This window comes from Nuphar pumila, chromosome 4 (genome assembly GCF_984573655.1).
Source record: "Nuphar pumila chromosome 4, dmNupPumi1.hap1.1, whole genome shotgun sequence".
NCBI classification, from domain to species: Eukaryota; Viridiplantae; Streptophyta; class Magnoliopsida; order Nymphaeales; family Nymphaeaceae; genus Nuphar; species Nuphar pumila.
The window spans coordinates 37339820-37353570 of NC_143252.1; the positions used below are offsets into that span (position 1 = coordinate 37339820).

At 37.5% G+C, this 13751-nt stretch overlaps 1 protein-coding gene across 1 annotated transcript in view; it reads left to right on the forward strand.

Annotated features, from left to right (window-relative positions):
* Positions 1 to 455: 455 nt before the first annotated feature.
* Positions 456 to 13751, forward strand: part of ASA1 (anthranilate synthase alpha subunit 1) — a 45560-nt gene continuing 32264 nt past the window's right edge. Inside the window, exons 1-7 of the mRNA XM_090002991.1 lie at positions 456 to 923; positions 1050 to 1237; positions 1354 to 1543; positions 2737 to 2888; positions 3188 to 3303; positions 3426 to 3672; positions 3831 to 3887. Coding sequence (XP_089859117.1) covers positions 773 to 923; positions 1050 to 1237; positions 1354 to 1543; positions 2737 to 2888; positions 3188 to 3303; positions 3426 to 3672; positions 3831 to 3887 — 1101 coding nt within the window. The 5' untranslated portion in view covers positions 456 to 772. The remainder of the gene's footprint in view (positions 924 to 1049; positions 1238 to 1353; positions 1544 to 2736; positions 2889 to 3187; positions 3304 to 3425; positions 3673 to 3830; positions 3888 to 13751) is intronic.

A 13751-nucleotide genomic window follows, 5' to 3' on the forward strand; every position in this document is an offset into this window, starting at 1 on the left:
CGGGTTCGGGTTGGGGGTATGCCAACCTGCCAAACCGGCTGACCCGTTTAATAAACGGGTTAGGCGGGTGGGTCAACCCGCCAACCCGACCCGTCAACCTGACCCGCGAACCTGAGAACCCGTTTACCCGACCCAACCCATTTCTTAAATGGGTTGGCGGGTCGCGGGTTACCCGTTTATTAAACGGGTCGGGTTCGTGTTTGCCACAGCCGACCCGTTTAATAAATGGGTCGGGTTCGGGTTGAGGTATGCTGACCCGCCAACCCGACACGATTGCCACCCCTACTTAAAATCCCAAAGCCAATTATAGAAGCCCGAAACTGAGACAGGGTTCATGCAACCACACGTACTTATCTACAATACAAGCTACATTGACTCGAAGATTCACCGTCCTCTTTACTCGCTAAAAGAGACATCTTATCTTGGTAATTACTGCGACGCCTGACCTCTCTAGCAGCCCATTTTTGTATCATTGTATGAATATATTGAATATGATCCCTCCCCCTCTTCCACGCAGCCGGTAAAATAGCCTCCTCTCCCCTCTGAAAAACGATTTGGCGCTAAAAAGGAAGGTTTGGATGAGGGAGTTGGACAAGTAAAGGGATGCGTTTCATCCTTTAGAGAGGAACACCTGGGACTACTCCTCTACCAACGTTCCGCACTTGAAGGACTCTCTCTTTTGCCTCTGCCACCATCATTCTCAGCGCCCTTTCCCTCTCACAGCACGCTTTCGTCTTCTTCTTCTTCTTCTTCTCTCTGATGCACTAAAGAGATGCTTTGTCTCAGCGTTTCTGCCAGCACCCACAATCCCAATCTCCGCCTCACCTCTCGTTTCGGCGATGGCGGCAGCAGGAGAAGGATCCCTATGCAGCTCTGTACTCGCCCTCTGGTGAAATGCATGGCTGTTTCGACCGTCTCTGTTGGTATGGTTTTACTTGAATCCATCCTTTTAGCGTTCTCTCTCTTTCTTTCTTCTGTTGGGGAATTGGGGCTTCTGGTTTTCGTTTCCTTTCTTTTTTGTGATTTTTAGTGGGTTGTGACCGGAACAGATTCGGACGATGCGTTGAGATTCGTCGAGGCGTCGAAAAATGGGAACGTTCTGCCGCTCTACAAATGCATATTCTCCGATCATCTCAATCCGGTCCTCGCCTACCGTTGTTTGGTGAAGGAAGACGATCGGGAGGCTCCTAGCTTCCTCTTCGAATCCGTCGAACAAGGCTACAAGGGAACGAATCTCGTAAGCCTCCGGTTAAACTGTTGTTCATCTTCTTCACGTCTCAATTGACAGACCCATTTGTTAGTTGTGTTGGAATCATGTGGGGCTCATTGTGGTCTCGGTTGTTCTTCTGGTAGGGGAGGTACAGTGTTATTGGGGCGCAACCGACGTTGGAGATCGTTGCAAAGGAGAACTTTGTGACCATTATGGATCATAGAAAGGGAAAAAGGACTGAAGAGCTTGTTGAAGATCCTATGGTTATACCCAGAAGGATTATGGAGAAGTGGAAGCCCCAATTGATCGACGGTCTTCCGGATGCTTTTTGCGGTGTGTCATCTTATTTCGTATCATTTTTATTCTCGTTTATGCTTGAAAAGCAAAAGAATTTGAAACCAGCATCCGTTGATCTGGATGACGGAATGAACTCTCTGTGTGAGAATGCACGTTAGAACATCTTATTCTTGTTTTCCAAGGACAATAGGCGAGCATCGTATTTGCTTTTTTGGCTCATTTCAGCACACTGAGTAGCTAACACACATGTAATAACTCATATAAACCAGCAGAACTCATCTCAAATATATCCATTTTGTATTGCCATGCACCATAAATTTTAATTAGTCACCTCCAACTACTATAGCTTAAATTTAGTGAATGATGCAAACGAAAATGTTAAAACTTGCCCATAATAGATTTGCATTGATCCTCAAACAAGCTAACATAATCTAATTCCGTTGTAAAACGGATTCTGGAAGCATTCATAACATAAGGTGGGTGCAGTAAACTGTAAATACACCAAAAAGAGTGCCAGAAAAAAGTTACAGATTACTGCTAACTTTCTCCCATTTGGCTTTGTTATTCTTGTTTCTGTTTTTAGTCTAAACCCATTTCTTATATTTATGTGTTTCAGTTTTCACATGTCTTGCCGTCACCTTGCCTATCATGTTTCTAAATTTTGGTTTTTCATTGAACGAGCCATGTACATCAAGCTGCTAATGCATGAATCACTATTTTCAATGTGACAACCATCTCATATACGTCTAATCTTGAGATTTTTGTCTTGAATGTTAATCTGCATGATGCTCCCCAATCTGATTTTATTTATATGTTCTAGTGTGGTCCTCAAATGGTTCCGCAGTTCTTCCTTTTTCCTCCATCTGTGCCAGCAATATTCCTGTTGTGTGTTTTGTTTTGCCCTGCATCCCGTTTTGCTTGTGTGATTTACATGTAACTGATCAGATTGCAATGAGTTGAAAACAATCAGGGAATCCTTCTGTGGCATATCTAGCTTGGACTGTAGCGAGACCACAGGTCCAGTTGTCCTTATAGGGGATGTTATGCTCTGTTCATTTTTCCCCTTCGTATCATCCATGTCAGTCATCTGACAGAAAGAGTCAAATATTGTGTTGCATATTGACAACTTGTTGGCACCTCTGCAATGATTGTTCTTTGATGTGTCCTCTATTTTTTTTGTAAAATTTAACTATAAATATATGTCACATGTAAGTTTTTCATGGTTTCAGGCGGTTGGGTTGGGTTTTTTTCATATGATACCGTTCGCTATGTAGAAAAAAAGAAGCTACCTTTCTCATCTGCTCCCAAGGATGATAGAAACCTTCCAGATTTGCATCTGGGACTTTACGATGATGTCATAGTGTTTGATCATGTGGAGAAGGTGTGCTTATTCTCTCTTACTGTTTAATTTTTATTTTTAAAATTTTGGTTGAAAGACACTATATTGTTTAACTTCATTTAGCAGTACACAAATGCACAGGAATCAAATTGATCCTCTGACCATTGTGGACCTGAGATCCAGCATATCCTCTGAATGCTCTTCCATATTGTTTGCATCACATACTTAGATCTATCCACTGACAATTTTGCAAAATAAACCAAAATATCTCTACTCTGCAGTAGTCCTTATAGATGACTTCATTTTCCCATATATGATTTGATGAGTAATGATATTCTTAGAAAGCATACGTGATCCACTGGGTTCGCCTAGACCAATATGCCACAGCTGAAGAGGCCTATGAGGATGGGAAGAAGCGGTTGGGTATTCTGTTATCTAGGGTGCAAGATGTTGACACGTAAGTTGATGCTTTATCATCATCCTTGATTTTGCATTTTTGTTGCTTTAGTTGGTGTTATTCTTACAGTTAGTCATATTGAGTGCCACTTTCATATCTATAACTTAAGTTGCAATTGGCAGGCCAAGGCTGTCGGCAGGCTCTGTAAAAGTATACAATCAGCTTTTTGATACTTCATTGAAAACCTCAAGCATGACAAGTGAAAGGTACAAGAAAGCCGTCTTGGAGGCCAAGGAGCATATCTTAGCTGGAGATATTTTTCAGATTGTTTTGAGCCAAAGGTTTGAGCGAAGAACATTTGCAGACCCATTTGAAGTGTATCGAGCATTGAGGATGGTGAATCCAAGTCCATATATGACTTATTTGCAAGTGCGTCTACTTTCTACTTCCTGTACCTCTTTTATTATTTATTGATTTGTGATTTATCTGGTTTAGTTCGGGTATTATGTGGGTTTCTGTTCTTTGTACCAGTTTGTTTTTGTTGTTGGCCCTATTGTCATGTTATGATGGAGTTTTCCCTTTTCCAGTCTAGAGGTTGCATATTAGTTGCTTCAAGCCCTGAAATTCTCACTCGTGTAAAGAAGGTAAGAAATTTGTTCACTTGAAAATAACTATATTGATTGCTTCTGATGGTTATCTTGTTGCACATTTTAATGACTTAAAGAACCAAAGGAAACATTGTTGGAGCTTATTCTTACTGGCTTTCTTGGTGAAATCCAATTATGCTTTTTGCGCTTTCATGTCTCAACCATGTTTACCACTTATTTCTCCTTAAAATTTAAAATTTTGTTTTCTGTCATTGACATGGTTCTAAATGGATGTATATGAGCAAATGCCTAGATGTTTAAAGAGTATTCTTTGTCATTTTATCTTAAGGTAAAAAACATTATGGTTGTAGTGGCTGATCATCTAATAAATCTTTATGAAGGGTGAAAGTGAAACTTCATTCAGTCACCAAAAAGACATGCAAAAAAGAGGCTGATAGGACATCACCTTGATTAATTTCATTTGATTAGCATTTCATGTGAAGAAGTATTTCCAAATCCCAACTACCTACTAGGTTCAGTATGTCGTTTTTGCGACTGCATTTGGCCCATAGGAATCTCTGTCTCCCAACTGAGCTCCACTAGGTTCAGTATGTCATGTTTACGACTTTGCATTTGACCCATAGGAAGCTCTGCCTCAGCGATTAGGCTAAGTTTTATTCACAAATGGAGTTTTTCTTGGTACACTTTTGTTACTTTGTTATGGGATATACCCTTAGTTGTCAAAAGAGGCGCCTAGGCTGGCTAGGTGTAGGGCCACCGCCTAGGCTTACTGTTCTAGGCAGCAGGGCCCTTTTTTTTTTACCTAGGTTGTTCATGCCTAAGCCGCAGGGACATAATTGTCATGTTTTTTAAAATTTTTGTCTCTTTTCTTTCTTTTTTCTTTATTCTTCCTCCCGCCCCTAAAAGCTTTCTTTTTTTATTCTCTCCTTTTCTTCTTTTGTTTTTCTTTGTTACCTTAATTTTTTTTCTTCTTCCTCCTTTCACCCCTCTGCTTAGTTGTCAAAGTCGGAGCCTAGGCGGCCTAGTTGAGGTAGTCTCTCGGTCTGATGTGCAGTTGTACACACATATTATATGTTTTCAGTGTAATTGTATATAATTATATATATTAACACATCATAAACATATATTATAAATTTACAATATTATGTGTTTATATTATATCTATAATTATATATATATATACATATTTGTGTACTTAATTCATATATAATCTATATGTTTATGAGTTATCTATTTGGTTGTTTTTATGTAATATAATTGCTTTAAAGTGTTTGACAACATTATTTGTCTATTATTTATTGTTGATTGATTTTGTGTTATATACATGTTTGTTATTAATTTTAGTAGTTTGTTTACATATTTTGTATTTTTTTTTAAATATTTTTATTTGGGGTACCGCCTAGGCCTCGCCTAGTCGTTTTAGGGGCTTACTGCCTAGACTCCGCTTGACGTCTTTGACAACTAAGGATATACCTATAATGAAATAGTGGAAAATATAAAATCAATGCAACTAAGGACTTACAAGATCACAAAGTGCACAAACACAAGTCCACTATGAAACAACACAATAGACAACAAAGGGCAACACAAGAGAATAATAAAAAACATATTCTTATTGATTGAATGCGTTAGGGAAAAGCATGGAGGAATAGGGAGGAAACACCCCTATTTATATACATCAAAAAGGAGAGAGTGAGAGCCATTGGGGGCTCCTACATAGAGACGTTGGGAGCCCCCAATAGTCACATTTGTGATCATTGGGGAGCCCCAAGTCTCTATGGTCAAATGACCATAGAGCCCTCAAAGGCTTATTTAATTACAAAAGAAAAAAAAAGGAAAAAAGAAAAAAAAGAAAAAAAGAAAAGAAAAATAAATGCTTTTTAAAACAATTATTTATTACATATGTGAATTAACAAGAATGTCCCTAATAGGCATTAGCTATTACAAAACTAAATATATATATATATATATGAATATATATACATTTATAAATATATATACTTATATATACTCATATATATATATTTTAACATCCCTCCCACCTCAAACTTACAATGAAGTGACTAAAAGTTTGTTAAGGAGAAAAAAAATCGAAGTGCATGGAGAGCTTGATGAAGATATCTGCAAGCAGATACTCGAATGTGACATATTGTAATATAATAGTTCCTCTTAGGTACTTATCACGTACATAATGACAATTCATCTCTTTGTGTTTTGTTCGCTCATGGAAGGTGTGGTTACTTGCAATATAGATTGTACTCTTATTATCACAACACATCTTCAAAGGTTTTGAGATGATGACACCCATATATCTAAGAAGACTTTTTAGCCACACAAGCTTTATTGTTATTGTAGCCATTGCACGATATTCTGCTTCGATTGAAGATAAGGATATTTTTTGTTGCTTCTTTCACCTCCACGATATTAGAGAATCTTTTAAAAAAACACAAAAACCTATGGCTCAAATTATATCATTGGGATTTTCTCTCCAATCAACATCAATATAAGCAAGCAAGTCTAGGAAAGAAGATGAAGATAAAAAAACTTTTTTTGTTATGGTATTTTTGATATATCTGATAATTCTTAACACAACACTCATGTGCATAGTTGTTGAAGTATGCTCAAACTGAGTGACAACGTGAGTTTCATGAGCTATATCAGGTCTGGTGATTGACAAATAAGTGAGTGACCCAATCAATTGACGATAAGGTGTAGGATCTTCAAGGAGAGTCTCATGTTCAAGTCTTAATTTAGCATTGATCATTTCAGGGGTTTCTACTTTCTTGTTATTTGAGATGTCAGACTTAACGCAAATATCAACAACAATCTTTGTTTGAGACAAAATGTACCCTCTCGGAGAATAAGGAATCACACTCTTATTATCACAACACATTTTCGAAGGTTTTGAGATGATGACACTCATATCTCTGAGAAGACTTTTTAGCCATACAAGTTGTGAGAAATCACACCAGAATGTGTTTACGCAGAAGCGAGAGGAATCGTTATGGCGGAGATGCTAACTGAAGATTATTTTCTCTGTATTATGTATCGTGCCCTATATTCTCAATATATACACAATATATGGGTCGGGTCTGGTATGTTATATCAGACCCAAATACAATAAACAACCCAGACCTATGAATGACCTACACACATATGGATCGGGTCCCAAACCCGAATGGGAACAATACACCAATCTCAATACCCTCCCTCAAGTTGTGCATGGTGTTGTACCATGGACAACTTGTTCTTTAAGAACCAAAATTTTACACTTGTAAGTCCCTTGGTGAACAAGTCAACGACTTGATCTGCTGTCGGAATGTAAGCTCGTTCAATTTCCTTGTCTTCAATTTTCTGTCGAACAAAGTGTTGATCAATCTTTATATGTTTCGTGCGACTGTTACGGATGGGATTGAACGCGATCTGTATAGCACTATGGTTGTCACACAAGAGGGTAGTGGGAAGAACATTTTCTCCTATTTCAGTTAAGAGATGTCTCAACCATGTAGCTTCTGCTGTGGCCGCTGCCATAGACCGATATTCAGACTCAGTGCCTGTAACGCCTCAAAATTTTAACCCAAAATTCGAAGTTTTTTTTTTATAATAGCGGAAACAAGAAATAATATAGGGTTAAGCATTTCGAGACATTACGGTGGAGAGAAAACCCAACACATTTATTTCATTTCAATATCAATGAAAATTAACATTAGAGTTATAAATTATATGAACAGTTAAAAATTACAATAAACCCAAGCGATTCTTGGAACAATAAATCCAAAAACCTCGATCCGATGCCTCGTCTCGCAGCCGCTCATAAACCATATTCTTTACCTGAAAAATAGTAAATTGATTGGAATTAGACTACCACGTCTAAGTAGGAATTACTGTAAATTTGACAAATATACTAAGTAACAAATATGCAAGAGATTTGTTTAATTACGGACAATAAAACATAGCATGAGAATATGAACATTACTAAACTACTGCACATTGTTAATTTAAGTTTCTAGCTAGAATATATGAACACTACCAAGACCAAATCAACCATTGCAGGAGTACAAAATTCATTTCATGATAAGGTAATATCATTTGCAGCATTTAAATATATCATGGCCACCGATTCCATTGAATGCTTAAAAGTAAGTGAAACAGACTATGCAACAACTATAACGGACATATACATAAGCAAGTAAAGCGAATTGTGCAACAGCAGCAACATGCATATCAGTCATATAACAACCACAATATAAATTCAATTATCTCATATCTACACCTTTCAGTATTTCATTTCATCACAAGCTCAGAACATGCTGGAAGAATATAAACATGTCTCCCTAGTAATTTCAATCACTGTGATACTTAAAATATTCTAATTGATGTTTATCTTTTCTTATCTCGCGGGTACACACGGGTCAAGGCAACCATCACAGAAGAGAACGTTCGGGGTATATTATTCAAAGTTGTTTTATTAACCCGAACATTCTAACTGGGACTGAAATCCCAAGGGAGCGGCCAGTGACCGAGAGAAACTCCCAAAGGCCAAAACCAAAATAGGATGCATCCCTAACTTCTGCAGAAGAACATGGAACTACCACCTAGGACACATTTGGTAGTCCGGATCCCCCAACTCTGAGGACTGGGACCAACGAGTCGCTTTACGCTCGAAACTAAACACATGTCCCCAGAGTTTTGTACCACCTACCATCTCCAAGGTAAGCTCGAATCTGAGTGGGTTAATCTTTTCATTTAATTATTTTCCCGAAGTATGGGGCATTTCCCCAACTTCTTTCTAATATCATAGTAGTAAAATTCTCAACCTTAGTCATTTTACCAAGGTGCATAGAACAATCCCAATCCTTTGTCATATTAATTGCATAACCCACCCAAAGTACTCCGGTGCCTTTAAACCAGTCAAGCACGAAAGTTATTATTTAATTTCCTTACCAATATACTTGAACCAGACCACGTACCTACATTAGGTACTTAACCCGTATCGCCCCTTGGGCAAGGTTTCCCTAAACAATTAAATTTAAGTTTCTTATCAGTATTATGATCATTATTCTAAATGCTTCGGTACCTTTAAACTGTAAAGTACCAAGACCCCGGTACCTTTAAACCAGTCGGTCGCACAACCTTTATGATTAAGTTTTCATCATTTTTCTTGCCATAACACACAGACTAATAGCCCAAATACCCGTATCGGGTAATTCAATCTGTCTTGCCCATTAGGCAAGGCACATGTCTAAAGATTGCAGCGTGCACCAGGTTATGTGTTGAGTCAACCTCTAATATATAACAACTTCTATGTATGCTCAGCATAGTTTATTGTCATGTAGGGTCTCAATATTGAAATGAAAATTTCTCACAAACATGGTAACTACCAGTATCTTCAACAGTTAACATGAGTTATCATAAGCATGCCATATCTCACAGCATAAGACATAGACAAAAATAGGCTAATCAGGAATTTACCTAGACAAGTTAGGGTTTACATAATGAAATAGTTTCAATCGGCCAGCATAAACATGCTATGTTTTACAGGATGAAACCATTAGCATCTGTCAACATAAATTATGTTGTGTTCAACATAGGTTTACAGAATAAAATAATCAACATCGGCTGATCATAAACTATGCTAAGTTCAGCATAACTTTACAGAATAAAGTAATCAACATCGGCCAATCATAAACTATGATAGTTCAGCATAGCTTTACAAAATAAAACAATCAACATCGGCTAATCATAAACTATGCTAAGTTCAGCATAACTTTACAGAATAAAGTAATCAACATCGGCTAATCATAAACTATGCTAAGTTCAACATAACTTTACAGAATAAAGTAATCAACATCGGCCAATCATAAACTATGATAGTTCAGCATAGCTTTACAGAATAAAACAATCAACATCGGCTAATCATAAACTATGCTAAGTTCAGCATAACTTTACATAATAAAGTAATCAACATCGGCCAATCATAAACTATGATAGTTCAGCATAGCTTTACAGAATAAAACAATCAACATCGGCTAATCATAAACTATGCTAAGTTCAGCATAACTTTACAGAATAAAGTAATCAACATCGACCAATCATAAACTATGATAGTTCAGCATAGCTTTATAGAATAAAACAATCAACATCGGCTAATCATAAACTATGCTAAGTTCAACATAGCTTTACAGAATAAAATAATCAACATCGGCCAATCATAAACTATGATAGTTCAGCATAGCTTTACAAAATAAAATAATCAACATCGACTAATCATAAACTATGCTAAGTTCAACATAACTTTCAGAATAAAGTAATCAACATCGGCCAATCATAAACTATGATAGTTCAGCATAGCTTTACAGAATAAAACAATCAACATCGGCTAATCATAAACTATGCTAAGTTCAACATAGCTTTACAGAATAAAATAATCAACATCGGCTGATGTAATTTAGCATAATCAGGTTATGGATTGGAACGGATGCAATCGGCCAACGTAAATCAACACAAGCGTGATATATGTTTCAGAATAAGAAAGATATGATCTGTCAATCAAAATTTACATAAGCCTAATTTGTATTACAAAATTAATTATACAAAAAAATCAGCATTCATCATCACAAGTCTGGAAGAAAACCCCTCCAAATTTGGGTTTATCCACTGCTACCTCCAAAGTCCTCTTTTTACGGAAATGTGAAACACGGACTGTCCCCTTTTTCTCTTCTTTTTTTTTTCCATAATAATCTGAAACCCCCAAATCGCAGATTTGGGGTTTTCGGTTTGGGGTTGACAGACGACCCCAAATTGGGGATTCCCCCCCCCCCCCCCCCCCTTACAAATCGATCAATTTGGGTTTTGGACAACCCACACCCACCAAACCCATGATTGACAGAAACCCTACCGTAAATCCCAGATTTTTGATTTGGGGATTCACGGCAACCCAAAACCCCAATTTTTTCGAGTTAGGAGTTACGGCAAATCCAAAGCATGCTTGAAAACTAGTAGATATGTGAAATCACAGTAAAACCTACCTCGGCGATGCGAAATCCCCAACTTTGTTCGATTGTTTCTCCCGAGCCGCTGTGAAGCCAAGCCCTCCTCACGCCGACTCCACGAACACGAATGAGAGAGATGGGAAAACCGAAGTAACCTCGTTGTCGTGCTCGTGAGTCGTGTGTCTTTCACCGACTGGTGTAAGAAAGAAAGGAAAATGAGAGGGAGAGAAAGAGAGAACGAAAAAGGGAGGGTAGTAACGAGAGGAAGGGGATGCGAGTGTGTTGGCTGAGGCCATCTGTGAGCAAGAGGGCAGAGAGGGGTGGGGCTGCAGTGAGAAGAGAAAGGAGTTAAGTAGGAGGGTGTGCCCCCGAAAAGGAAGGAGGTGGTTACCTCCTTCACTCGTCTTGGCTGCGCCTCATCGTTCCACAACCACCCCTCACAACGAGTTAGGGTTCAAAAATGAAACCTAACACTTTATTTATCGGGTAGGGACCTCTTTCTTTTTTTTTCTTTACTTAACGCACGGTGAGGTGCGGGGCATGGATCGACCGGGTCCGCGACCCGCGATCTAGCCACGGTTTGGATCCGCGGCCCAACGATGGTTTGGGTCCGATATTTGGACCCATACAGATCCATATATATTTGTTTATACTTAGTATTATTATTATGACCTTATTTTTATTTATATATATATATATATATATATATATATATATATATATATATATATATATATATATATATTATCCCACTATCGGGCACGGGGTTGGGTTTGGCCACACTCGTGACCCGCGACCCAAATCTTTAGTGGGTCTGCACTTGGCCTATTCGGGTTCATTCGCGGATCCAGATCTCCTTTAAGTTTTTAAAGTACTAATATTTTAAAACTTTGAATATGGATCCAAATTAAATTACTATGGATCCAAATACATGATTATGGATCCCAAATGATCTTATTTTGGATCCAAGTAGCGTTTTAACTAGACCCGAGTATTACCGTTGTAAAATTGACATTGAAAATTAAGAATCCGATATCCAAGATCCAAATGAAATATCGAAATTCCAAACATGATATTATGAATCCGATATTGAAGATCCAAACAAAATATCCGATATCCGAATGCAAAGAACACATACAATAAAGAAAAATATCTGATATTCAGTTCAAGAACATAAATTTCAAGTTTATTATTGGATAAAATTCACGGGTATTACATCCTTTCCCCCTAAAAAGAATTTCGTCCTCAAAATTTCATTGCAGGATTCCCTTAAAGATCGTAGTCTGAGGGAATTGGTATCGATAAGGATGCACATAGGTGTGCGAACTCCCAACATATAAGGATCAGAACAACACAATGAGTTTATAAGAGAAGTTTGAAGTTTAAAATTATGTCTCGACAGAATTCATACATGATTTCTTTGATGACAAAATATACTAAATCACAGAAAAGTCTTAACCTGAGACAGTTAGAGTGTACGTTCACTACTTTCTACTTGTTTAGTCACGAATGATAGACACAACCTGTTATTCCTTTAGCTTGTTCTAGATTATTGGATGAAATTTTCTTTATTTTATCATAACCACGTCGTTGTTTTTGTCTTTGCTACTTCTAACAGACTTTTTATCTTGACTAACCTCCACTTATTCCTATTTCTCAAGGCTTTGCACGGTTAGTTATCTCCAATCGAGATTTCGCTCAAGACATAATTCTCTCACAGAATGGCTCATATATCCACGAAAGACATAAACATAACATTGTATCAAGATCTAAAATCAATAATGATCCAATTCTGCTATAACTAAATCCAAATCTATTGATTTCTAACTAGCTATATTAATCAATCTCAGCAAATTCTCCCAATTTACTATAACTCTTTATTATTTAAAGATTAACAAGATCCACGTCGGATCACCTGGTCTAGGAAATGCACAACCTCACACGGAATTACCGCCCTAGATGGTATACCCGGTCTTGGACAATACATTTCCTCACAGGAATTTACCGTCTTTGCGGCTACCCGTTCTTGGATAATGCATTACCTCACGGAGATCTACCGCTATAGCCGGATTACCTGATCTTGATCATACACACCCTCACAGATAACCTTTATGGAAAAGGTCCTCAAAATGTGCCAAAATAGTGATACTACAAATTACCGCTCTCAAGGTTAGTAGCTACCAATATGGGCACAAGCATATATATCATCAATATGCATCATTACTTCAGTTGGCACATAAATCATAAAATTACACCTTTCACCATTATGGTTCCATGAACCATAGTTCACTATTGAACTTAAGCATATATCGCATGCTTTCAAAATTTCAGATCACGTGGCCTTTCAATCATATCATACTAAGGCATATTATCCTATGCATCATATCATTGCCACCGGGAACATGGCATTTTCCAAATTTAACATCGAAGCATGCGTAATCAAAACATGCGTCCTATACAATGAAATCTTGTATACATCAAGAATCAATTAAACCTCAAGATATGTAACTTATACGTTGTTCGAGTTATGCAGATAAGTTTCCAATCATATATGTATATGATACATTCAGATCATTTCCTCATTTTATGTGCATTGATAATTCTTACATTATATCACATTCAATTATTTCGACATGAAACACACACACATATCTACTAAGAAATTTAGTCAAATATCCATAATACACACATCAATCATGCTATACAAGTATGATAGATCCCTTCAGACAATCATAATACGGTCATCTACAATGAAACTATATAGGCGTGGTACATCCACCTAGTAGGTTGACACTAATGATTTGTTGGCGTGATAAGTCAACAACCTAAAAGCTAATCATTTGTAGGCGTTATGTATCATTCCCTAATAAGTAAAAATTAATCAATTGTAGGCGTGAATTCACCTATA